The sequence below is a fragment of the Anas acuta genome, assembly GCF_963932015.1.
Source record: "Anas acuta chromosome 4 unlocalized genomic scaffold, bAnaAcu1.1 SUPER_4_unloc_1, whole genome shotgun sequence".
Lineage (NCBI taxonomy): Eukaryota > Metazoa > Chordata > Aves > Anseriformes > Anatidae > Anas > Anas acuta.
The window spans coordinates 47,731-75,041 of record NW_027075981.1 but is presented as its reverse complement, the minus strand read 5'-3'; the positions used below and the strand labels follow the sequence as shown (position 1 = coordinate 75,041).

Below are 27,311 nucleotides of genomic sequence, written 5' to 3'. Positions count from 1 at the left end.
ACTAAATTTCATGTACTAGAAAACGAAGCAGAAAGTATTTACAACCATTCACACAATTCTTGTCTTAAAGAAACAAAATCAGCAATTTTGCAAACAACTTGTTCAAACATTTAAAATTGTTGACTGTAACTTGCAAAGCTACTTATAAACTTGACTGTACTGCTTGACTACTTGACTGTAACTCGTAAAGCTAGTAACAGGAAATAATTAATCTTGCCTGGGTTTTTAGCAATTCGTTATTTTCCCTCAGAGAGTTAAGCGATGACCTCAGTTCGTTATTTTCATCAGTCATTTTTCTCAAGGTTTCTCTCAGTTGGCTCATTTTTGTCTCATGCTGCAAGAGAAATATCAAATTTTAAAACGTGATTAACAAGAGAGTCTTTTTAGAAATAATTCTCAACTAAGTTCCATTTCAGTGTTAAAAAGTAGGACAAACTTTCAAAGATCAAATTTGTAATTCTTCATGGTCCAATCTGCACATACCACCAGTAGTGAAGAAAGCAACATCCACACCACATATTAAGAAGAAATATAAAGAAAATGGGAGCCATGGTGTACAGCCTATGGATCTTTTTTTTTTTTTTTTTCCCAGAAAATACCTAGATCTTCTCATTGATCCTCTTGTACATTCCTCAGTTAAGTCAGGTGTGGGAAAGAATTGTGAATGAAAACAAATGTCAAAGCTTTTGTTTACACTTAGCTCTTTTTTCTTTTAGCATCCATTTTAACCACAAATATGCCCAATTCTCCCTTTTTTGAATCTTTCAATTATTCTAACTATTCACTGCTGATAGTTAAGACGCTTTAGTTCACCTGTACTTAAACACCTGTCCTGCAATGTCCAGGAATGTATCCAATACGTGCTACATTTCATGGAATTGGAAAAAAATAATTGTGAAACTCAAGATAGTAATCTTTTAATATTTGTTATTATTATTAGTCCACAATATAATTTAATACCAGTACATACCATTAAAATATAAGCAAAAACAGACAAAAGAAACTGCAACAAAGGAAAATTGAAGCGACAATTACTTGTAACAGTCAAAAACCTGCGTGCCTTGAAAAAGAAACCAAGGAATGTGTCTTTTTTCCCCTTCACTGGAAATTTGTAATAGAATTAAATATTTTCCAGCAGATTCTGAAAAAAAACCCAACACTGAGGCTTTGAAGCTGAGTATAAAACAAATGTTTTCAGAAAATAACACTGTTACTGAGCATGATCTGTGAGAAAACAATATGGGGCAAACTATAACCGCCATTTAAATATAAGTAGCATACTCTATGGATACAACAAGCATCCTGATCATCATGTAAGTCCTCTATGAATACTTCAGTTTGCACAAAAGAGAAAGAGAAAGAAGGATTTTACTGAGACTAGGAAGCAGATGATTTTAATCATACTCAAGAGCATCAGAACTGCAATTCACTGAAGGAGCAACGGTCAAAAGAGTTTAGGCAGCAATTTGCTTGTCAGCACTTAGGTCAGATTTAAGTCAAGTGAGAAGAAAACTTTAACTTTGTATTCTTGTGAACCACTGTCTCAGCGTGCCTTTAAGAACAGAGAAAATACTCCTTTAATTAACACTTTCAAAAATAACTAACTCTAAAGTCTTTAATACTGCAAAAGCTCTGAGAGACTAAATTTCATGTACTAGAAAACGAAGCAGAAAGTATTTACAACCATTCACACAATTCTTGTCTTAAAGAAACAAAATCAGCAATTTTGCAAACAACTTGTTCAAACATTTAAAATTGTTGACTGTAACTTGCAAAGCTACTTATAAACTTGACTGTACTGCTTGACTACTTGACTGTAACTCGTAAAGCTAGTAACAGGAAATAATTAATCTTGCCTGGGTTTTTAGCAATTCGTTATTTTCCCTCAGAGAGTTAAGCGATGACCTCAGTTCGTTATTTTCATCAGTCATTTTTCTCAAGGTTTCTCTCAGTTGGCTCATTTTTGTCTCATGCTGCAAGAGAAATATCAAATTTTAAAACGTGATTAACAAGAGAGTCTTTTTAGAAATAATTCTCAACTAAGTTCCATTTCAGTGTTAAAAAATAGGACAAACTTTCAAAGATCAAATTTGTAATTCTTCATGGTCCAATCTGCACATACCACCAGTAGTGAAGAAAGCAACATCCACACCACATATTAAGAAGAAATATAAAGAAAATGGGAGCCATGGTGTACAGCCTATGGATCTTTTTTTTTTTTTTTTTCCCAGAAAATACCTAGATCTTCTCATTGATCCTCTTGTACATTCCTCAGTTAAGTCAGGTGTGGGAAAGAATTGTGAATGAAAACAAATGTCAAAGCTTTTGTTTACACTTAGCTCTTTTTTCTTTTAGCATCCATTTTAACCACAAATATGCCCAATTCTCCCTTTTTTGAATCTTTCAATTATTCTAACTATTCACTGCTGATAGTTAAGACGCTTTAGTTCACCTGTACTTAAACACCTGTCCTGCAATGTCCAGGAATGTATCCAATACGTGCTACATTTCATGGAATTGGAAAAAAATAATTGTGAAACTCAAGATAGTAATCTTTTAATATTTGTTATTATTATTAGTCCACAATATAATTTAATACCAGTACATACCATTAAAATATAAGCAAAAACAGACAAAAGAAACTGCAACAAAGGAAAATTGAAGCGACAATTACTTGTAACAGTCAAAAACCTGCGTGCCTTGAAAAAGAAACCAAGGAATGTGTCTTTTTTCCCCTTCACTGGAAATTTGTAATAGAATTAAATATTTTCCAGCAGATTCTGAAAAAAAACCCAACACTGAGGCTTTGAAGCTGAGTATAAAACAAATGTTTTCAGAAAATAACACTGTTACTAAGCATGATCTGTGAGAAAACAATATGGGGCAAACTATAACCGCCATTTAAATATAAGTAGCATACTCTATGGATACAACAAGCATCCTGATCATCATGTAAGTCCTCTATGAATACTTCAGTTTGCACAAAAGAGAAAGAGAAAGAAGGATTTTACTGAGACTAGGAAGCAGATGATTTTAATCATACTCAAGAGCATCAGAACTGCAATTCACTGAAGGAGCAACGGTCAAAAGAGTTTAGGCAGCAATTTGCTTGTCAGCACTTAGGTCAGATTTAAGTCAAGTGAGAAGAAAACTTTAACTTTGTATTCTTGTGAACCACTGTCTCAGCGTGCCTTTAAGAACAGAGAAAATACTCCTTTAATTAACACTTTCAAAAATAACTAACTCTAAAGTCTTTAATACTGCAAAAGCTCTGAGAGACTAAATTTCATGTACTAGAAAACGAAGCAGAAAGTATTTACAACCATTCACACAATTCTTGTCTTAAAGAAACAAAATCAGCAATTTTGCAAACAACTTGTTCAAACATTTAAAATTGTTGACTGTAACTTGCAAAGCTACTTATAAACTTGACTGTACTGCTTGACTACTTGACTGTAACTCAAAAGCCAGTAACAGGAAATAATTAATCTTGCCTGGGTTTTTAGGAATTCGATATTTTCCCTCAGAGAGTTAAGCGATGACCTCAGTTCGTTATTTTCATCAGTCATTTTTCTCAAGGTTTCTCTCAGTTGGCTCATTTTTGTCTCATGCTGCAAGAGAAATATCAAATTTTAAAACGTGATTAACAAGAGAGTCTTTTTAGAAATAATTCTCAACTAAGTTCCATTTCAGTGTTAAAAAGCAGGACAAACTTTCAAAGATCAAATTTGTAATTCTTCATGGTCCAATCTGCACATACCACCAGTAGTGAAGAAAGCAACATCCACACCACATATTAAGAAGAAATATAAAGAAAATGGGAGCCATGGTGTACAGCCTATGGATCTTTTTTTTTTTTTTTTTCCCAGAAAATACCTAGATCTTCTCATTGATCCTCTTGTACATTCCTCAGTTAAGTCAGGTGTGGGAAAGAATTGTGAATGAAAACAAATGTCAAAGCTTTTGTTTACACTTAGCTCTTTTTTCTTTTAGCATCCATTTTAACCACAAATATGCCCAATTCTCCCTTTTTTGAATCTTTCAATTATTCTAACTATTCACTGCTGATAGTTAAGACGCTTTAGTTCACCTGTACTTAAACACCTGTCCTGCAATGTCCAGCAATGTATCCAATACGTGCTACATTTCATGGAATTGGAAAAAAATAATTGTGAAACTCAAGATAGTAATCTTTTAATATTTGTTATTATTATTAGTCCACAATATAATTTAATACCAGTACATACCATTAAAATATAAGCAAAAACAGACAAAAGAAACTGCAACAAAGGAAAATTGAAGCGACAATTACTTGTAACAGTCAAAAACCTGCGTGCCTTGAAAAAGAAACCAAGGAATGTGTCTTTTTTCCCCTTCACTGGAAATTTGTAATAGAATTAAATATTTTCCAGCAGATTCTGAAAAAAAACCCAACACTGAGGCTTTGAAGCTGAGTATAAAACAAATGTTTTCAGAAAATAACACTGTTACTGAGCATGATCTGTGAGAAAACAATATGGGGCAAACTATAACCGCCATTTAAATATAAGTAGCATACTCTATGGATACAACAAGCATCCTGACCATCATGTAAGTCCTCTATGAATACTTCAGTTTGCACAAAAGAGAAAGAGAAAGAAGGATTTTACTGAGACTAGGAAGCAGATGATTTTAATCATACTCAAGAGCATCAGAACTGCAATTCACTGAAGGAGCAACGGTCAAAAGAGTTTAGGCAGCAATTTGCTTGTCAGCACTTAGGTCAGATTTAAGTCAAGTGAGAAGAAAACTTTAACTTTGTATTCTTGTGAACCACTGTCTCAGCGTGCCTTTAAGAACAGAGAAAATACTCCTTTAATTAACACTTTCAAAAATAACTAACTCTAAAGTCTTTAATACTGCAAAAGCTCTGAGAGACTAAATTTCATGTACTAGAAAACGAAGCAGGAAGTATTTACAACCATTCACACAATTCTTGTCTTAAAGAAACAAAATCAGCAATTTTGCAAACAACTTGTTCAAACATTTAAAATTGTTGACTGTAACTTGCAAAGCTACTTATAAACTTGACTGTACTGCTTGACTACTTGACTGTAACTCGTAAAGCTAGTAACAGGAAATAATTAATCTTGCCTGGGTTTTTAGCAATTCGTTATTTTCCCTCAGAGAGTTAAGCGATGACCTCAGTTCGTTATTTTCATCAGTCATTTTTCTCAAGGTTTCTCTCAGTTGGCTCATTTTTGTCTCATGCTGCAAGAGAAATATCAAATTTTAAAACGTGATTAACAAGAGAGTCTTTTTAGAAATAATTCTCAACTAAGTTCCATTTCAGTGTTAAAAAGTAGGACAAACTTTCAAAGATCAAATTTGTAATTCTTCATGGTCCAATCTGCACATACCACCAGTAGTGAAGAAAGCAACATCCACACCACATATTAAGAAGAAATATAAAGAAAATGGGAGCCATGGTGTACAGCCTATGGATCTTTTTTTTTTTTTTTTTTCCCAGAAAATACCTAGATCTTCTCATTGATCCTCTTGTACATTCCTCAGTTAAGTCAGGTGTGGGAAAGAATTGTGAATGAAAACAAATGTCAAAGCTTTTGTTTACACTTAGCTCTTTTTTCTTTTAGCATCCATTTTAACCACAAATATGCCCAATTCTCCCTTTTTTTGAATCTTTCAAATATTCTAACTATTCACTGCTGATAGTTAAGACGCTTTAGTTCACCTGTACTTAAACACCTGTCCTGCAATGTCCAGGAATGTATCCAATACGTGCTACATTTCATGGAATTGGAAAAAAATAATTGTGAAACTCAAGATAGTAATCTTTTAATATTTGTTATTATTATTAGTCCACAATATAATTTAATACCAGTACATACCATTAAAATATAAGCAAAAACGGACAAAAGAAACTGCAACAAAGGAAAATTGAAGCGACAATTACTTGTAACAGTCAAAAACCTGCGTGCCTTGAAAAAGAAACCAAGGAATGTGTCTTTTTTCCCCTTCACTGGAAATTTGAAATATATTTAAATATTTTCCAGCAGATTCTGAAAAAAAAACAACACTGAGGCTTTGAAGCTGAGTATAAAACAAATGTTTTCAGAAAATAACATTCCATTTCTCAGAAACCGTGAGAATCTTCTATGTGAAAATAGCTTTTTGTTCAGAAGTGTTGTCTTCTGCACTAGGAATTCAACCATCCTCTACATTTTCTTAAGCCTCACTCTCAGACTGTTATCATGCTGCAAAAAGGACTTAAGCGGTAAATATAGAAATGATCTCATCAACAAAGAAAATGCTACAGATAGGCTCCGAACGGAGTGCTCAATTACTTCCATTGAAAAGGCCAAACCTTTAGAGTTAACCAAGCCTAGGAAAAGCTTGCCCTGCTTGGGATGGAACAGGAGCAAGGTGGCTTGAAATTGACCATAAACTTTCAAAACAGTCAGGGACAGCAGAATTATAAGTGAAAGGTTTTGAGAGGAAAAAAAAAAGAATTAATATTCTCAATTTCTCCAAACCACATTACACAATGCTTTATAAGGCTTGCATATTTGGGGTTTTGACAATAATTTCACAGTTCTTCAGGGATTTGGCAATAATTTCACAGACCACAGGGCTGTTGTAGGTGGTGCCAGGATGTCTAAACCATCCAATTCCATTATCAAATCGGGTACCATCTGTATCATAATAAAGTGCATCACTTCATTCCTGCCAAATGTTTGTCTAGTCTGTTCCGAAGACCTGCAAATACTGGAAGCACCAGTCTTACTGACCTCTCTAACCCAGTGGTTAACTGCTTCATTTTAATCTAGTTTTCCCAAATTTCAACAGTAATCTGTACCTACACATCCCACAATTCATTGCACCATTCTGAACTGGAAACCACACCAAACTCACTAACAACAGTTTGGCACTTTTTATGCTAAATCTTTCATTTGGGGGTTTCAAACACTTTAAAGAAATAAGCATTATATCCAGCAAACATATGATGGCTTAAGAAAACTACAAGCAAGTTAAAATGTATGGGGAGCAATAAGAATCACTAAGTAAGTTATTGTACTTTTTTCATAGTTCCAAGTACTGCCTAAACGTCTTCATCAGCATCTTTTATTGCAGCGAAAGCTGCTTCACATCTGTGAAGCAATTTTTCTCGCTCAACTAGAGCACGTTCTCGTCTCTCAAGTTCCAGTGCATATTTCTCCTGTGCTGAACGCTCCCTCTATACCAAGGAAAAAAAATGTTGAAACGCCTTCGAAACACATGAAATTACCGATTTATAGTGAACTAGAATTCTTTCCTCTGCAGATATGCTTAGGTTTTGTTTTTAATTATAGTGTTACACAATAGCTGACTAATTAGAAGTATCCTAATGGCCATCTACATTCAATTGGATTTGCGGCAGGACTGCTTGGCCTTCCAAAATGCAGAATTCAACTCTGCATGGCTGTTCAAGTAACAGCATAGACAATTAAAAGTAGGATTTTGTTTCCAGAAGTTTTGGATAATGCTATTATCTGTAAGACAAAAGAGTCCAGTGCCCTAAACACTAGATTGCTGTATTGTTTCTTCAGTTAGTGGAAAGCACCTCTAGGAAAGTGGTGAGAAAAAAGATACGCACAATTCTTTTGATCTTGGATGGTGCAAAAGACAGTCCCAGCAGGAAATCTAGCAGAAGCACAGAAGCTGTTACAGAATAAAACCAATGCAGGTTTGGGAGCTCTTTAGTTAGTGGCCCAAGCCTGCTGGTGGATAAACTATTGGGAGTCACCAGCAGCAGAAAAGTAAAGGCAGAAGGGATGGTCTTCACAGAAGATCAAGTCAAGAGGGCAAGTGCTCTTGAATGCCCAGAGTGAAGAGCATAGTTTCAGGTGCTGTCAGGAAAAGCAGTGCTTGCAGGTGTTTCTCTCCATGCCAACACCGCATCACAAGACACAACTCTTGGAATAATAGCACTGTGTTCAAACTCCCTTCAGCAGAGCAAATATCTGATCTAACCACTACCCATGTCATTACCAAGTCAGTGAACTAATTTAGGGGAAGAGGTGGATGATGACAGTGATATAGTTAGTAATTTCTGAATTCTCTGTCAAAAGTGAGAATCTTTGTAACATTACTGATCATTACAAAATGTCTGAGGCCATTACAGTTCCTACCTGGAGATTCTGATGGGCGACTTCCAGTTCGCTATTACTCTGACTTTTACCCAAATGGGATGGTAAGGTGTTATCTGTGGAGAAAAAGAACACACTTTACATTAAAAATATAGTCTTAAATAAGTAAAGACTGCTTATCCAAAACAGCGAAAGTGTATTTTAAGCGTTTACAGCGACCAGCATAAAGCAAGACATATTGAAATGAAAAAGTAATCTCCTAAAGAATTACGGAGAAATGCTCAAAGTTTTGTTCCATGACTTGTTTGAATCAATCTATGCACAGACTGAAACATGAGGTAGCCAAAGTTTCCTTTTTGTTATGGCTTCAGGAAAGTGATTAACTGCTGAATAGACCCGGACCTCTCCTATTTCCCGTTGAGTGAAACACTTCAGAACTGCAATTTAACAAATTGCTACTGAGTAAATTAAGAGGAATTTAGTTGTATACAATGAGAGTTGATGTACAATAGTCACAGTTTCTCTGTTAAGAATTTAGTTTAGAATAAAGAGAAGCCAGTCCACCATTTAGGGAACCTGAGCACTTTCATTTTTGATAAAGGCTGCCTCACACTCGACTCTAAAAATACTAATAGATACGCCTCTTGCTCGAATATTTAGTCCTACCTAACCGACTACATTAGCAATGAGCGTGAGCACCCATATAGCCCCAATGCAAATTCCTTTTTGTCATTCCTGGTCCTCCCTTGTTCTGTCTTGAAGACCCAAGTGTACATCTTTGGCACAAATGACGATAACACAAACATTACTGCCCATTGTTCCAAACCAGTATTAGTCCGACACTGCCATTATTACAGAGCTGAATTCATTCTTAGGTGGTTAGAAACATATTCGGAGCCTATATTCATAGGTCACATAGGAAGACAGACCTGCCTTCCCATTGACGCTTACCGATGTCCAAACACAAAGAGCTAAACAGGCAGCAGCAAATGAAAATGGATCAGAACAGACTAGAGAACACAGAAAGGATACAAGTAGGGAAGTATGTGACAGATTCTTAAGAACCAAGCATAACAATACTGCTTCTCAGCAACATGTTACAGCATAAATTGAAACTCCTTACATATTCACTCCTCTTTTGGAGTGATTAGGGCCATACTAGCTGTTCAGTGTTGCTATCTGTCTCTTACTGCAATACGAAGTATTTCTAGAAGAACCTCTGGTACAGACAGTCATGTTTATGCTGAGTTTCAGAGAGTAACACCTCTTACCAACATCATATTTATGAAGTTCCGCTAGCGATGGTGCTTTACAATCCAGCAACTGCTCCTATTGAACATGAAGGCAACACATTAATATTTCATCTTGCATGTGGGCCTTTTCAACAACTACATTAACAGACAACTCTTGCCTCCACCACACAAACTACATTACTTAAACTATTAAAGCTGAAAAGCTTCCAGTTATTACGAAGCTTAATGAAACACTCAAACATTTAAAATAGGGAAAAAAAATCAGAATTTGTCTCTTATGGATGGCATGTTCAGCTTGTGAAACCATTTGGTTCAAAGGCAGCATACCCTGCCACAGAATAGCCTGTCTAAAACAAACATCTTAAGACTAAGTGTCATTGCTGCTGTGTTACACAAAACTAATACCTGTGCAAAAGTCAGACTGTGCGACTGAAGGCTTTTACGCAGCAATCGAGAGTTAGAGCATTCCTTACTTTCTGCTCTATTTAATCCAAATTTAGAAAACAAACAAGCAGCATAGAGGGCAAGGAAGTCTGAGTTCTCAGGCCTGATACCTTCCTGCCAGTCACACAATAAATAGAGAACTGCCTACCTAGTCTTAACTTCTTGGATGTGACTACTAACATGATTTTCCTGCATTTTTGAAGACTGTCAACCCTGAAACCTTGACAAGTGTACGAAAGCCTGCAGTTGCAGTTTTCTTGAAAGCTAGACCGAAGTGTCAAATGGCAGAGAAATTAACATTTCTTTAAATAGAAGAATAGGAAATCTAGAAAAATAGAATAAATTCTAGAAGAATTACATCTAAAGAATATTAATTCCATTAGATTTAATACTCAAGATTCTAAAATAATTTAGTCAGGAAGTTTTACAGAAGATGACACGGGAAAAGTGCTCCTCCAGTCAGACGCTAGAAGCTTCTGAACGTCACAGAACAGAGGTTGGAAATTGGCATTTACCTTCAACTTGTAAACAGCAGGGCTTCCAGGAAACAACTTAGCAGATTTTTCAACCCAGTATTTTGCTCTTTCATCAGTGACGGCATTATTGCACAGTAACTCCGCTATCTTCAGTACTAGATCTTTCTGCATTGGGTTCAACTCCACAGAACGCTAGTTTTCCCCATGCACGCACACCGGAAAAAAAGGCAGGAAAAAAAAGGTAACTTGATCTTGCAATCCACACAGAATGGGAAAGAAAATTATAACAGTCATTGAAAAGACACAGGTATTCAAATTAGACAGATCTATTAGTAAATACTTTTTGAATGAGTTAAGAAAGACCTCAGTTGCTAAATGCATCACTAGTCTACAGCACCCAGATACATCTGCTGCAACTCAAAAGAGCAAAAATTCAGAAAAGAAAGAATTTCAAAGGGAAAAAACGCAGAAGCCAGCTACTCTGCCCCCACCACCAGCTATACGCAGGCAGCTGGACTCTTACGTACCTTTAGTCTAACTCCATATAGACATTTTTGAAGAAATATATAATTAAGTCACACCCTACCAAGCTGGGATGTATTGGCAGCAAAACTTTTGAGCACATCCTCTCCCTCCCCAAAACCTGAACAAAGGCATTCTGATGGTGAATTTTTCATTGGGCAATCATATAAATAAATGTCAATTATGTTCGCCCTGCCCCATCTCACACCCCCCCAAACAAAACCCCCCAAAAAAGCAATAAATACGAACAACTAGAAAACACCCTAGGTCTAGTCTTCCAGTAGCAACTAGATTACTGCTGTCACCTGAGCCCTTGCTAAGAATCTGTCACTGCTGTCAAATTCCCTAGTCCAAAGGGCAATGTAAGATATGGAAAGAATTTAGTAGCAGCTAGCACAAAGACCCAGTCTAGGTCACAAAAGAATCATCTTAAAAAAAAATACTGATGAAGCAAAACACATCAAACGAAGAATCCCCTCTGCAGTACGTCATATACACCTTTGGCAACAGAAAGCATACATATTACACTTTTTCCACAAACATGTTTTCTTCTAGGCATTTAAGAAAAGTCCAGAACAGAATGATTTTAAAAGTCCCTTTACAATGGATTAAAGCAGGACATCGGAGGTCGGTGGAGTACTTACCCTGTAACATCCAAAAGCTTTTTCTATGTTGTCCTCAGCTTCATAAATTTGTCCAAGAAATCTGTGTGCTCTCGGATCTCTCTTTTGCACACTGAGGTATGTAGATACATACCTATGGAGCAGGAAAAAAAGGATCAATATTCCTCAATAATACGAGTCCCTCTGTCCTCCCCCGCCCCCCCCCAGTGTCCACGGAAGCAGGGCAGGAATTTAACATGTGATACAGGAAATGCAGTCATGGTTGGTTCCAGATACCTGGTCTGGACCTTAAAGTACAGAACAACATTATTTTTACATGTACAGACGCTACTTATTTGCCACCAAGTATTGGTATTTACTAAAAAAAAAAAAAAAAAAAAAAAAAGAGAGAAAGAAACTGTAACTGTAATTACTTCATAATACAATGGAATAAAAGCCATTTCAAACAGCAAGTTTTTCAATATCACGTAACTTATTATCTAAGTTGCTGTTTTATAAAGATTTAAACAGCACTTGATACCCACATCTACTGCTACTGTAAAGCAGCATGATAGTGATCTTGATTTCTCCAGTCTACTTCATATTCACTTAGCTTTTCTAAAGTACTTTAGAGAACAGAATAGAAGAATACAGCAACGCGTATTACCTTTTAGCGAGTTCATACTCCTTTAGTTCAAAATACAGCTTAGCGAACTGGAATCCTTTCAACGATTTCTGAACGGAAAACACACAACAAGCACATTTTAGATGTACAACACTTTCAAAGTAATTGCATAGGAAGACCCTTCTGATACTTTTTGAGAGACTGAATTTGATAACTAGTTATCAGCTCCAGTCCGCTCCTCATACCCAAAGTTTTGTTTCTGAAAGATGTGGGATTTGGAAAACAATGCTTTTCCAGTAACTGGCCAAGGCTACCAACGTGAAATCGAGGCGGCCGCTGCGCTGAGGGACCGGGGCGGGCGGAGGGGGTTAACGGGAACAATGGCGGGGCCTCGTCCCCTGCTGTGGAGCTGAAACGGGGACGAGCAGGGGAGAGGCTCGCTGTTGGGTTACAGCTCCGTGTAACGCAGGCACGGGTCGAATCTGTGCGCTAGGGGCGTGCAGGGTAATGCTTGTGTAAGCAGCGTTCCCTGGAGAGGCTGAGGGAAGGGTTGCTCTCGCTAGCCCCAGAAGTAAAGCATGATATGAAGATATAGCGCGTGACAGAAACATGTGATGTCTATAGTCATCTCTAACTGCATATATGAACAGCAAGTCGGCTGTTCTGAAAAAAATACTGATAGTCCTGGCGCCGAGCTGTAAGAGAGAAGTTAAAAAGAACTTACCCATGCACGTTCCCCCTCTGCACCACAGCTTCCCAGATAACACTCCAGGAGATGGTTGTCACTAAAAGTTACCAGCCACTTTAACATACCATGTACAAAAACAACGTGGGTCTGGAAGGTAATCTCCCGAGCAAGTATGAACTAAATCCTGTGGCAGACTGCACATAAGAACTGCTCTTTACCTTTCAAAGTACTCAAGTGCCCAAGAGCCTGCAGACAGCACAAAACAGCATCCACCTGACCAGCACCTGCCCAGCTGCCTCAGCTTCCTCACTGCTCATCAGAGGAAGAATGACATTTCAAAGGCCTTCAGTCTACTGACCATCAACATCAATTAGCATGTTCAAAATAAGTACACAACGCGATGCAAATTGCTCTTCAGCAAGCCAAAGTGAAGACAATAGTTATTTTGACAAGACTAAGATTTAATTTGTAAAATTTGACATTCCATACAAATATGTCATAACACAAATACACCCAAAATATGCCAGTGTCTGAACTTATTTAACATGCAAAAAAAATCAATTAGAACACATAAAAAACAACCATAAGCTGCAATTTTACATTTATACATCAGAAGTGTCCTTTTTAAGGAAGTGGAAATAATTAATCAATAACATCTAAATACTGATTTATACTGCTAGAACATCTGTATACTCAAAAGCCAGAATTCTCTATTTGCCCACAGTCTGTAATGACAACTCTTCCACTTACTAACCCGTTGGGAGAACCAAAGGATTCGAGCTTTTTCACAACATCCGTTCCATCTGTCACAAAACCAAACACCACGTGTTTAAAGTCCAAGGCTTCTACTGTTTTGAGTGTTGTGAAGAACTGAGAGTTATTCGTATCCCGACCCCTATTTGCCATCGACAGCAATCCAGGACCCGTGTGCTTCACTTCAAAGCTCTCTTCTTCAAATGCATCTCCATAAATTGACCGTCCACCTGTTCCATCATGGTTAGTTACATCACCTCCCTTAAAAAAAAAGCACAGCGTTTACTTTCAAGTCCCAAAGAACAAGATCATCACGAACATCATGATGTTCAAGAACATCGACCAATAGCACAGTTACATTCTTTCCAAAATAGAGTTTTTGTTCAAAAAACACAGGTAAAACCTCATTCTTAGTTATCACAAGTACTATAGTTACTTGGATATAAGGCTTTCCACCTTCAGCAGATTTGCTCGTGGTAACAAAGCATTACTGGAATGTTCCTCGTTTATCCTGAACACAGCATTTTATCTTTGTTCCACATGGCAACTACTCTAAGCGGGTCATTCCCACTTTCTGCTTCCTGCTTCACTCGGCCCTTACAACTGGCAACCACGATTATCTCTATTCTCACTTAGTCCCTGCAGGCACAAAACTGACCACCCAGAAAAAGTCATGGTACCACTGATCAGAACTTTCCTGCTTTTGTGCAGAAAGGTTAAAGAAAAGAACAAGGAGAGTCATACTTCAGATTCACTTAATACCCAGTCAAGACTGGAGAGTTTTTCACTCTGGTGACAAGCCATTTGTATATTGCTATCCATTTCTGAATTTGGAAACGATTGTGCCCTGCCTTGAGGGATGTAGCATTATGCAAAAGCATTCTTGTAGCATGTAAGGAATTCAGTTTATTTTACCTGTTTTAAGTCATTATACCTCCTACTGAATATTTGGAAGACTTTTAGGAACGAAGGGAAGGTATACGTGAGCAGATACCGATCTCCTATGCCTTCAGAAATTATGGGGATACTTTTTGAGAGACTGAATTTGATAACTAGTTATCAGCTCCAGTCCGCTCCTCATAACCAAAGTTTTGTTTTTGAAAGATGTGGGATTTGGAAAACAATGTTTTTCCTGTAACTGGCCAAGGCTACAAACGTGAAATTGAGGTTACTGGTGAAGCAAGCAACAAGCCTTAATACTTGTGACATTTCACAACCACTTCTTACTGAAGAGTGTAGAAGAAGCAGAAGAAGAGAGTCTGCTACATTTAAAGTACAGCCTGTTTTTTTCCCCCAATGTAACAATGTTGCAAAAAGAACCCCTAAAATCTGACAGAGTAAACAAAAAAGATGGTACTTAGTCCTGGTCTAGTACATATCACTCACAACTGTTTCAATATAGGTAAAATGTTTTCTTCCCACCTACTCTCAGTTTATATACAAAATGCATCAATACAGTAATTTATTTCTGATGTCATCAGTCTGAGATAGCTTGAACACACTTGTTCTGGGGATGAAAGACGAAAGGTATTTAAGGAGGAATAAAACAAGGAAACGAAAGCGAGAAAAAGCAAAACAGAAAACTGAGCAAGCAAGAGGGCAAGATGGGAGAAGCACGGGCAGGAGGAAATGAGTCAAAGGAAAGAGCTAGAGAACTACAAAGTCACAAGCAAAAGCTTCAAGGTAGAAGCTATTTTTAAATATGTATTTAAAATCCGAGCTCCCAACATCGGATCAAAAAGCAGGTTTTGTCTGTGAACTCCAAACTACTGGAGGTAGTTAGGCCCAACGACGCAAAACATGAATCAACGGTCTGCATTCGAAATACACTCAAATTGCTACTCCCCACCCCTCCCCCACCCCCAAGTGATCTATGTAAACCTTTAAGTGAATTTAAATGAAAACAGGCCTCCGCGTTTTCGGTCCGTCTTTTCAGGTATCACTGACACGCCAGAGCGGACTCACGCTTGACACCTTGCGGACAGGGATGAAAAGCAACCTCAAAAGAAACGCTTGCAGCCTTGGAAGACCCTTCCCTCCGAAATCAACACAACAAGGAAACCAGTAACTATTCCCTCGGTGGACTGTGCTACACAGTCAGCTGTAAGCATCGCTCGAAAGTCAAAACTAAACGCGTCCGGTGGCCTTGAGCACAAGAAGAGGAGAGGAAATATTTTGTGTCGAGGCCACCGGGGAGTATCAACACTGTGGGAACGTATCTGTGCACCTGGCGGCGATGCACTTGACGCTGTCTAGCCCAAACAGTGCCCAAGTCGAACCCACAAAGTCACAGGACAGCTTTGCTGCTGCTGCTGCTGCTGGGAAAGGCACCAACCAAAGGCACAGCCCCTGCACGCAGTCCCTACCGGATCACGCTTAGCTCGGGCACATTCACGCCGCTTCAAAGCAACTCCGAGCGGCAGGCCGGGATCTTTCAGGATTAGGGCCCGCTGAATCGCATCAGGCGGCTGAGCGTTTCCCAGCTAAAATGGGCACGGGTGGCGTTTGTCACCCCCGGGCCCGCTGGCTGACAGGGAGCGGAGCTGTGCGCCCCCAGCCCCCCTCGCTCGGCGCTGTCGCTTCAGCGAGCGGCCGGCCAGAAACCTCCACGGCGCCGCACGGAAAGGACACTGAAACTTGAAGGCGGCGCGGTGCTTCGTTTGTGAAGGAAAGTACCTCTCCCTCGCTCCGGCCCCGAGGAAAGCCCTGCTATAAAACCCCTCCTGTCCGTGAGGCGCCGCGGGGCAGGGGCAGGGGCAGGGGCAGCCCCAACCCTCCCCTCACGACGCCGGCCACCCCCCTAGCCCCCCACCCCACCCGGGACCCCACCGGGACCCCAGCGGGACCCCCTCCGCCTCCCCCCCCCGCCGGCCAAGGGAAGCGGCGAGGCCTCGCTCACCTCTCTCTGAGAAGCCGCAGAGGCCTGCACGGAGGCGACATAGCACTCCACCTCGGCCTTGCTGCGCCTCAACATGGCGACCGCAGCAGCGCCGAGCCCGGCCGGGCTCCGCTCCGCTCCGCTCCGCTCCCGTGCCGCGCCGCCGCAGCGGCACAAACAAACAGCTCCAGGCGGGGCACCGGCCGCGCCCTAGGAACGCCGCGCACGCAGCGCGCTACGCACACTGCGCACACTGCGCACGCCCCCGCTGAATGCGCAGGAGCCGTTGCCACAGTGCGGGGAGGGGAGGGGCGAGGCTGGGACGCATGCGCGGGGCGGCCGCTGGGGCTCCCTGACAGGACTTTAGGAACTGAGTTTGCAAAGGGTCCCTCAGAAAGTAGCTGGGAGCAGCCCTGAAGACGCGCAGGCTGCACAGTTTGAGACACGAGCTGTAACTTATTCTTTTGGATTGATTTATTTAATTTTGTAAGCCGTAAGGCGGTTGCCCCGCGGCTTGCTGGAGGTGTGCCCCTCTCGCTTTTCTGCAAGTTCCAGGCACTTTGGTCAAATGGAGGCCACTGGGCTGTCCCCAAATGGTGTGATATCTCTGTGGACAGGCTGCGTTAAAAATTCATCCCCTCCTCAGTCTCTAGCGTCCCACTGACATGCACAAGTTTCCTGCTGGACCTAAGCACTACCGACATCTCCACAACTCCTCCCGCCTTTATAAAAAAAAAAATAATAATAAAGTATCCACCTTGTTTCTGTAAGCAGCAGCCACCTGACACCCTGCCGGAGTTAACCCTCTGTTTTATTATTTGCCCTATTAATGGGGATTTCTTTACACATTGGCTTTAATTCCATAAGAAGAAACAGCATTTTTTTCCCCTCTTCTTTTTAAATGACGAGGATTACAAAGTTTGTCAACACCTGCCAGGCTGAGGATTAAAAGTCTTAGCGCTGGTGCAGAGGAGAACCTGAGAGCTGGCTCGGGAGTCACTGGAGGAAATCTTTGCTTTTCGTGATGTGAAATTGCCTTCATGCAGACCAGGTCAAGTGCCTTGACGCTGGTCAGCATCTCTGTGGAATTGGCACCGTGTTGTCCCCACTGGTTGCAGCACCAGGAGGGTAGCCCGCCCGGCAGGACAGCAGTTGACCATATTCATTGCTAACCTTACAACCAGACCACACTCAGCTTGGCTCACTACATGTTTTGATACCTTGGTGGGAACTGAGCTCAGGATTTGCCGCTGCTGGAGGCAGGAAGGCTTTAGGCTCAGCTCCTTCCCCCTACAGCTACATCCATTGGGCTTTCTGAAGCGCTCCCTACTGTTATTCTAAGCAGGAGCTTCAAAAGGAATCTCTCTTCCTCGTGCATGATTGATCCCATGCAGTAAGAAGGGGGCAAAGCTGAGGCATCCATTCCGAAATCCCAGGCCCACAGCCTTCTTTGAGAGACCTAGTAGGGGTCACGGTTCAAACAACAATAATAAACTCAGCCTCTTTAAAGAAAGCATGTCCAGCTAGGTGAAATATTTATAATGCTGACAGGCCAGGAAAGTCAGCTTCAACACTAGACCGGCAATTGTCCAGGTTAATTGTCTAATTGCTAGCTCCCTCCCTGTTTTGCGCTGCTTTTCATAATGCTCTTGATGACAAACTCCATGGGTATTATTTCAATGATAGTCCACTCTGAAGACAACTCCCGAGGGAGCAGTGTGAATTTCAGCAACCCACCACTGGAGACAGGACTGCAATAATAAGAATACAGAAAAAAAAAACAAACCACCAACACCTGGAGGGTGATTGAACACTGTGACATATTGCCTACAGAGGCTTGTGAGATCTCCCTTGGAGATACTCAAAACTTGGCTGGGTATGACTTTTGCTGTTGGGGCAGCTTTGAAGGTAGACCTGCCTTGAGCAAATGTTTGGACTACCTGGCCTGTAGCAGCCCCATCCTTCTGAAATATTTCTGTGACGGAGCAGGCTTTGAACCCCGGAACCCTTGGATGCTCTTAGTGCTACGTAGTGGGGTCTGAAACACTTACACTCCTGTTAATGACACAGAGACCACCACCTTGGTGCTACTGCACGATAGCGCAGTCTTCATGATCAAGAACGTGGAAACACAGCAAAAACCATGGAGTTCGGGCCACAGGGTTACTGCGGAGCCTGGAGGAGGTGCAAACGAGGCTGCCACGTTCTGGGATATAACCACACAAGGCAGGCCATACCCCTTGGGGTCAGGGGCTGTTTCCACCCACAGTAGGGCTGCGCATACGGTCAGCGGAGCATGAAAAAACTAGAAGAACTGAATTACAATTTAAAGGAAGTATTGCTGAGAGCGGTCTCCCGAACCCATGGCACAGTCCGAAATCCCAACAGTGTTATCAGGCTAGTTATATAAACTTTTTTTGGGGGGGGAAGAGGGCTTCTCGTCATGAACACAGTAAGGACTGCATTCAGCCACTGAACTGTTACTGCACTGAATAACTACATACAATAATAACAAATAATAACAATCAAAAAGACCTTACCTAGCACTAAACTATAGGCTTGAGGTGAAAGCCGCATTACATTGAAAACAAGAGAGAAAGATGTGGTAGGAAGGTACGCATTTTAAACTCAGACAAGGTATTTTCTTTAGGAAGACCTCCTGACTGTGCCGATTCAGAAAACAGCCAGAAGAACCAAGTTGTTCATTACGAAGCAAACTGCAGTTTCTGTCTTAAACCTAATAACTAAAGTGCATACACAGGTTAGGTGCGTGTCTCCTTTAAATCAGGGTAAGGAAGTATTTACATAGGCACAGGTAGAAGCATAGGGAAGAAAGGCTGCCTTGCTGCTTTTCCATCCATCTCAAACACTCATTGAAGAGAGCTGATACAAGTCTTAATAACATAGCCTTTATTGATGACACTGGAAAGATGTTTTGAAGCAACCAGTTTTCCATAAACAGGAAAGGAAATTTTGCTTGCTATGATGTAATTACATAAAATCTGTGTAAGTCACTAGTATAAAAAGGAAAAAACAAACACGTGTAGTTGGTAACACAGTACCATCAGGAATTCCTGAGCAACTGCATTTTCAATAGAAAAGGGAAAAATAAAACAGGTGTGCATGAACAGAAGTCAATGGTATAAAACAATCAGGTGTATGTTATAAGGAATTCTGATGACTTGTGAACTCAGTTCTTGAGGATGACTAAAGAAATAGATCCTAGCAGGATCAAACCACATATATTTACACTCACAGTGTAAAAGTAATATTGCCAGTTAATTGAAATATGCATTTCCATTACTGTTCTAGACGTTAAAGAAGCTAAATTTAAACCTCAGGTGTTCACATTTGTAACAAAATTCCTCTTGCATCCTGAATAATTAAGGCAAAGTATGTTATCTTTTGAAAATACCTTGTATATAGTTTCTGCATAAAAATATGAAATAAAAATAAAACTATATATATATATTTAATGGAACACTGTTATGTATGGTCCAGCAGAACAAGGCACAAAAAGTAAATACAATGCAAAAGCATATATAAAAGTTAATGTGTTACTCTGAATGGAATATAGCAAAATTCAAGTAGTTCTGAGCATGCTCATTTCCTGCAGTAGGAATATAGACTTCATACAGATATTTCATGCTAAGTCTGATGTACAGATTCATCATGTAAGCACAAACGATCAGAAGCAGGTCATTTGTACAGTGACTGTATCTAGAAATAAGATACTTTTCAAACCATCTGAAACCAGGCTCCTTAATGAGACTATTTGACCTGAAATCTGGGCATGTTTGTTTTGTTTTGTTTTTCCATGAGGTGAGGTATGTTTGGTTTCTTGCCCTAGACACTTGAAGTTTTATATTCATGCTTAATCTGCACATCAATACTTTCATTAATATAAATGACACTCTGTGTCCGTAACATTGGACACATTTGCAAAGTGTGTCTTTGCCGGTATTCACAAGCATATTCTCCATCTAAAATTCCACAGAGATTACTGTGCACAGTGGCGCACTTGTACCAATTCTACTGCATTATCAGGGTCTGAAACCTTTCAGGTGAGCTGATATTTAATTTAGTCTATAAGTGTGGTCTATTTATCAACAAATAAGTATACATGTACATGTACAGAGAATGGAAAATTTCAAAATATCTCAGTCTGATTGAAAGGCATGCATCATAATCTATTATCTCATTGCAGCCTCAAAGTCCCTCCCCACGAGTAAGATGTATAACATTTCCATAAAGAACAGGGAGAGCAGAAAAGTCTTCACTTCCTTCCCAAAGTTTCAGCTAGTTTCTTCAGTCTTTTCTTCAGCTCTAGAGGAAGCTTCTCATAGCAGGTTTTGCAGACAGGCTTCATATCAAATTCTCATATCAAACTAGAAGCTATTTTTAAATATGTATTTAAAATCCGAGCTCCCAACATCGGATCAAAAAGCAGGTTTTGTCTGTGAACTCCAAACTACTGGAGGTAGTTAGGCCCAACGACGCAAAACATGAATCAACGGTCTGCATTCGAAATACACTCAAATTGCTACTCCCCACCCCTCCCCCACCCCCAAGTGATCTATGTAAACCTTTAAGTGAATTTAAATGAAAACAGGCCTCCGCGTTTTCGGTCCGTCTTTTCAGGTATCACTGACACGCCAGAGCGGACTCACGCTTGACACCTTGCGGACAGGGATGAAAAGCAACCTCAAAAGAAACGCTTGCAGCCTTGGAAGACCCTTCCCTCCGAAATCAACACAACAAGGAAACCAGTAACTATTCCCTCGGTGGACTGTGCTACACAGTCAGCTGTAAGCATCGCTCGAAAGTCAAAACTAAACACGTCCGGTGGCCTTGAGCACAAGAAGAGGAGAGGAAATATTTTGTGTCGAGGCCACCGGGGAGTATCAACACTGTGGGAACGTATCTGTGCACCTGGCGGCGATGCACTTGACGCTGTCTAGCCCAAACAGTGCCCAAGTCGAACCCACAAAGTCACAGGACAGCTTTGCTGCTGCTGCTGCTGCTGGGAAAGGCACCAACCAAAGGCACAGCCCCTGCACGCAGTCCCTACCGGATCACGCTTAGCTCGGGCACATTCACGCCGCTTCAAAGCAACTCCGAGCGGCAGGCCGGGATCTTTCAGGATTAGGGCCCGCTGAATCGCATCAGGCGGCTGAGCGTTTCCCAGCTAAAATGGGCACGGGTGGCGTTTGTCACCCCCGGGCCCGCTGGCTGACAGGGAGCGGAGCTGTGCGCCCCCAGCCCCCCTCGCTCGGCGCTGTCGCTTCAGCGAGCGGCCGGCCAGAAACCTCCACGGCGCCGCACGGAAAGGACACTGAAACTTGAAGGCGGCGCGGTGCTTCGTTTGTGAAGGAAAGTACCTCTCCCTCGCTCCGGCCCCGAGGAAAGCCCTGCTATAAAACCCCTCCTGTCCGTGAGGCGCCGCGGGGCAGGGGCAGGGGCAGCCCCAACCCTCCCCTCACGACGCCGGCCACCCCCCTAGCCCCCCACCCCACCCGGGACCCCACCGGGACCCCAGCGGGACCCCCTCCGCCTCCCCCCCCCGCCGGCCAAGGGAAGCGGCGAGGCCTCGCTCACCTCTCTCTGAGAAGCCGCAGAGGCCTGCACGGAGGCGACATAGCACTCCACCTCGGCCTTGCTGCGCCTCAACATGGCGACCGCAGCAGCGCCGAGCCCGGCCGGGCTCCGCTCCGCTCCGCTCCGCTCCCGTGCCGCGCCGCGCCGCCGCAGCGGCACAAACAAACAGCTCCAGGCGGGGCACCGGCCGCGCCCTAGGAACGCCGCGCACGCAGCGCGCTACGCACACTGCGCACACTGCGCACGCCCCCGCTGAATGCGCAGGAGCCGTTGCCACAGTGCGGGGAGGGGAGGGGCGAGGCTGGGACGCATGCGCGGGGCGGCCGCTGGGGATCCCTGACAGGGCTTTAGGAACTGAGTTTGCAAGGGGTCCCTCAGAAAGTAGCTGGGAGCAGCCCTGAAGACGCGCAGGCTGCACAGTTTGAGACACGAGCTGTAACTTATTCTTTTGGATTGATTTATTTAATTTTGTAAGCCGTAAGGCGGTTGCCCCGCGGCTTGCTGGAGGTGTGCCCCTCTCGCTTTTCTGCAAGTTCCAGGCACTTTGGTCAAATGGAGGCCACTGGGCTGTCCCCAAATGGTGTGATATCTCTGTGGACAGGCTGCGTTAAAAATTCATCCCCTCCTCAGTCTCTAGCGTCCCACTGACATGCACAAGTTTCCTGCTGGACCTAAGCACTACCGACATCTCCACAACTCCTCCCGCCTTTATAAAAAAAAAAATAATAATAAAGTATCCACCTTGTTTCTGTAAGCAGCAGCCACCTGACACCCTGCCGGAGTTAACCCTCTGTTTTATTATTTGCCCTATTAATGGGGATTTCTTTACACATTGGCTTTAATTCCATAAGAAGAAACAGCATTTTTTTCCCCTCTTCTTTTTAAATGACGAGGATTACAAAGTTTGTCAACACCTGCCAGGCTGAGGATTAAAAGTCTTAGCGCTGGTGCAGAGGAGAACCTGAGAGCTGGCTCGGGAGTCACTGGAGGAAATCTTTGCTTTTCGTGATGTGAAATTGCCTTCATGCAGACCAGGTCAAGCGCCTTGACGCTGGTCAGCATCTCTGTGGAATTGGCACCGTGTTGTCCCCACTGGTTGCAGCACCAGGAGGGTAGCCCGCCCGGCAGGACAGCAGTTGACCATATTCATTGCTAACCTTACAACCAGACCACACTCAGCTTGGCTCACTACATGTTTTGATACCTTGGTGGGAACTGAGCTCAGGATTTGCCGCTGCTGGAGGCAGGAAGGCTTTAGGCTCAGCTCCTTCCCCCTACAGCTACATCCATTGGGCTTTCTGAAGCGCTCCCTACTGTTATTCTAAGCAGGAGCTTCAAAAGGAATCTCTCTTCCTCGTGCATGATTGATCCCATGCAGTAATGTCGTGGTTTAACCCGGCCGGCAGCTAAACACCACGCAGCCGTTCGCTCACCCTCCCCCCTCCCTCTCTGGGACGGGGGAGAGAAATGGAAAGTGAAGCCCGTGAGTTGAGATAAAGACAGTTTAATAAGACAGGAAAATAATAATAACAAAATAATAATAACAATAATAACAATAATAATACAATGGTGATAATAGGGAAATAATAATAATATGTACAAACAAGTGATGCACAATGCAATTGCTCACCACTCGCTGACCGATGCCCAGCCTCACCCCGAGCAGTCCGGCCCCCTCCCCCCGGCTAGCCACCCCTATATATTGTTTAGCATGACGTCAGATGGTATGGAATACCCCTTTGGCTAGTTTGGGTCACCTGTCCTGGGTCTGTCCCCTCCCAGCTCTTACTGCACCCCCAGCCTGCCCGTTGGCAGGACAGAGCAAAAGGCTGAGATGTCCTTGGCTTAGTATAAGCACTGCTCTGCAACAATTAAAGCATCGGGGTGTTACCAGCACTCTTCTCATCCTAAGCCAAAACACAGCATTCCACCAGCTACTAGGAAGAAAATTAATTCTGTTCTAACTGAAACCAGGACAGGGGTTTGCAGGGCCTTGTTCTCCCCGTGGGTTCTCTCCCTAGAGCTGCCACATATTTGGAGTCTTACATCTACTGATCGTACAGGGCATTACTGTATCAGAGGTCAAACCGCCTTACCTGCTGGTACCACATACCTACCATCTGCAAAGGTAAAACTCTGTGTGTTTGTTTTTTCCCCTAAGGGCTTCTTTTGCAAAGAAGAATGTGATTTTGATAACTGGTGTAGTCTTGTACAAAAGGTAAGAGTGGGAACTTAGCATCTCGATTTGTTCTTTATAAAGTCTGGTTTTTATTGTTTGTTTTTTTGTAAAATTTTCCTTTGCATTTTCCTTTGTATACAAATTGTATGAGCCATGGAGAAGAATGCATTAAAGCATCAGGGTAAGGCAATACTACTGAATTGCTAATTGGAAATTGTTCAGCACTTTACCAGCCACAAACCCTGCCAGTTGGAAAATGGGTGTAAACATGCACACTTGAAGGTGTTACTGGGTGACACTTGCTTTTAACTTCTAATTCTCACTAAATGACTAAGGTTTAACTGCCATATTGTAGTGATGTATCAATGATTTGCTTCCTGATCCTTTTTTATTGTTTGACATAATAGATTGCGTGTTCTAATTATGACTGTTAGTCCCTGCTATCTTAAAGATCTGATTCTGTAAGTGCTGCAGGCCTCTAGCTCCTGCTGATCTAGGGAGAACAGAAGGTGCTGGCTGCCACAGGAAACAGACTTGAGGATGTTTCTGCATGCAGCTGTTAAGCTAAGCACCAGACGTCTGAATGTAAAGTACCATCAACCTCTAAAGGCATTTATTTAAAAAAAAAAAAAATCATCTAAGGAAAACAGTTTGTAAATAACTGAAATACAGGACAGAAGGTAACTTCTCTTTGAAGAGGAATAGCGTTTGGCTTCAGGAACACCTTTTTTCCTGACCAAAACCTGTCCTTCAAAATCTGATGCGTTTTTTTTTTTTTTTTTTTTCCCCTCTGGAGGAGCTGATAGATCTGTCTTTTGTGCTATTGATCAACAGAAAACTTGAGGAGAGTTCTATGCAAGCAACTTTCTTTTAAAAAGCAGAAAATATTGTACATTCCTAGTGTGCTTGCTACATGTAAACAAAATTACAGGTTTGCAGATATCAAAGCTGATATCAAATAGCTGATAAGACTGATAATTTGTAGTACAGTTCAAGAGATCTGTCTTCCAGATGTGTTTGAACTAGGGATGTATTACAGAGACCATGGTGCTTGGATTTCACAGTATGTCTGTATAAAGACTTTTTTTTCCTGATGGACATGCGTAATTAAAAAACACTTTCAATTAAGCAGACACGTTTTGTGTTTGAAGCGTCTCCCGAGCCAGCTTTTATAATGAAAGCATTCTGTCCTCAGGAGATTCTAAAGCAGCAGAGTCTACGGATGTTTGAGCTGGTCCAGAAGCACCCGCCACACTGGCCTCCTTTCATACCTCCAACAAAACCAGAAGTGACAACCACAGGAGCAGGTATGGCACCGATTAAAAGCCTAATTGTGCAATGTTATGTTCCTCGTTAGCAAATAAAAGAATAATCACAGGTAGAATAACTATCCTTTGTGAGTGTCAAGCAATATATAGCAGGCATGTATCCAAACAAGCCATACAATTGCTAGCACAGATTTTTTTTTTTCACTCTTACAAAGTACTTTTCTGGAATGCGTCTTTCAAAGTTTTTTTTTTAAGTGAACAAAATCAGGCATGTCTTTAGAAGCATTTTTTTCTTTATCTTTTTTTACAGAACTCATTGAATCTACTGACAAGCTATTTGAATTGGAAGAAGAATTTGAAATCCTGAGTGTGTGAAGGAAACTGTGGTGACTCTTCTGAGTGTTGAATATGTTGGTAATATTATTGCATTGACTTAAACAGCCATGTTAGCCCCGAAGTGCCTGAAATTATGGATAACAGAGCACAGAAATCTAGTAGCATCCAAAACTCCAAGGGCAGTTTAACACACAAGCTTCCCCGGATGGAAAGGCAGTAAGACTCTTGTGATAAGATGCTTAAAGGGAATCTCTTTTTAACGTACCTTACCTGGAGACAAACGGGCCTTTGAGATTAAGGCAAAAATACATGTATCTCTGGGCACCATGTTTGGAGAAAGGGATAACCCAAATGGATATTTCTTGCTCTCATATAATAATGCAATAATTTAGTTCTTCAAGCAAAACAGTCTTCAGTTAAGGAGGATGTTTACTTCTGTTCCCTCCTGTGGGCTGCGTCATAGGAAAAATACATTGTCTTGTTCAAAAGATCGACTGGATCAGGAGAAAATTGTTTCCTTGTTAAATATTTTAACATGTATTTGAGCAACCAGACTTTATTACAAAAATGTTTCTGTAAAAGGAACTATGTCTAATGTATACATTTTGCAATAGCCTTCCTGTTTCTGGGAGACCTCAAGAGGAACAGGAGACTCAAATAGTTGATACAGATCACAACCACTGTTATAGTTATGGTATATTTCACCTTGACCTTAAAATTCAAATGATTAAAACTTAGGTTATTTCTTTCCGAGTTAAAACGAGTCAAAGGTGGTTTAACTGTACCTTATTTATTTTAGAATAGATTTACACAAGTTTCTCTGTTACAGCACTTTATCTGTGCATCTAATAAATTTCTTAAGCTTTTCTTAGGTTGTATGCTGCTATGTTTGGTTAATTTGTGTGAACTAAATATAAACCAGGTTATCTTAAAACTTAATATATAAGCATACACAGATTACTGAATTGTTGCTTTTTGACTTCTTGCCTTTTGAAATCTGTTTTGGTAGAAGTGCCTTAACCCTACAGGTTTATCAGAACAGCCTGGGCAGTTTTATTTCTAAGGCAGAGAATCTCTCTCTAGCAGCCATAAGAAAAACAGTTCAGAATAAAGAAAGGCAAAGATTTTTAATTCATGCTGAAGTTCCTTTTCACTACCAGACAGTCCCCCTTGTGGTCATTTTGTCATGCTAGTGTAATGAACATGAATTGCAGACTTTCATCTTCACCAATAAATGACAACATAGAGAAATACTGAATATTGTCTCCTCTCACTTGCACCTCTCCATCAGGGCCACTGTTTTTTCAAACAAAAGAGTTAACAAGATCCTATTGCATCTTGTTTAATGTTTATTAACTACAGTTTGGAAACCACAAACGTAGAAAAAAAATATCATTTCCTTATTTTATTAAAACATATATAAAACATATAATATATATATATATAACATATTGTGTTGTAAAGCACACAATTCCCTACCAATGACAACAAAAAAATCATCTAATTGAGCATGCAGTTTTCATTAACCTGTTTTTTTGTTTCTTTTTTTTTTTACAAATACCC

General features: G+C 41.2%; 1 protein-coding gene and 1 pseudogene across 42 annotated transcripts in view; one reads left to right on the top strand and one right to left on the bottom strand.

Annotated features, from left to right (window-relative positions):
- LOC137848773 (peptidyl-prolyl cis-trans isomerase-like) overlaps positions 1-17,774 on the bottom strand; it is a 44,386-nt gene extending 26,612 nt beyond the window's left edge. For 8 of the 42 annotated variants that reach the window (XM_068668207.1, XM_068668211.1, XM_068668204.1 and 5 more), the window contains exons 1-10: positions 16,389-16,705; positions 12,091-12,158; positions 11,466-11,577; positions 10,339-10,491; positions 9,398-9,455; positions 8,169-8,242; positions 5,135-5,250; positions 3,553-3,615; positions 1,857-1,977; positions 218-334 (exon numbers count right to left, since the gene is read on the bottom strand). In XM_068668207.1, the coding sequence (XP_068524308.1) occupies positions 218-334; positions 1,857-1,977; positions 3,553-3,615; positions 5,135-5,250; positions 8,169-8,242; positions 9,398-9,455; positions 10,339-10,491; positions 11,466-11,577; positions 12,091-12,158; positions 16,389-16,463 (957 nt within the window). In that variant the 5' untranslated portion in view covers positions 16,464-16,705. Of the gene's footprint in view, positions 1-217; positions 335-1,856; positions 1,978-3,491; positions 3,616-4,655; positions 5,255-7,075; positions 7,235-8,168; positions 8,243-9,397; positions 9,456-10,338; positions 10,517-11,465; positions 11,578-12,090; positions 12,159-13,176; positions 13,751-16,388 lie in introns of those variants that run through there. The other 34 variants (XM_068668223.1, XM_068668219.1, XM_068668225.1 and 31 more) reach the window with 24 other exon arrangements.
- LOC137848776 (cysteine protease ATG4A-like) overlaps positions 1-26,615 on the top strand; it is a 63,800-nt pseudogene extending 37,185 nt beyond the window's left edge.
- Positions 26,616-27,311: the final 696 nt, after the last annotated feature.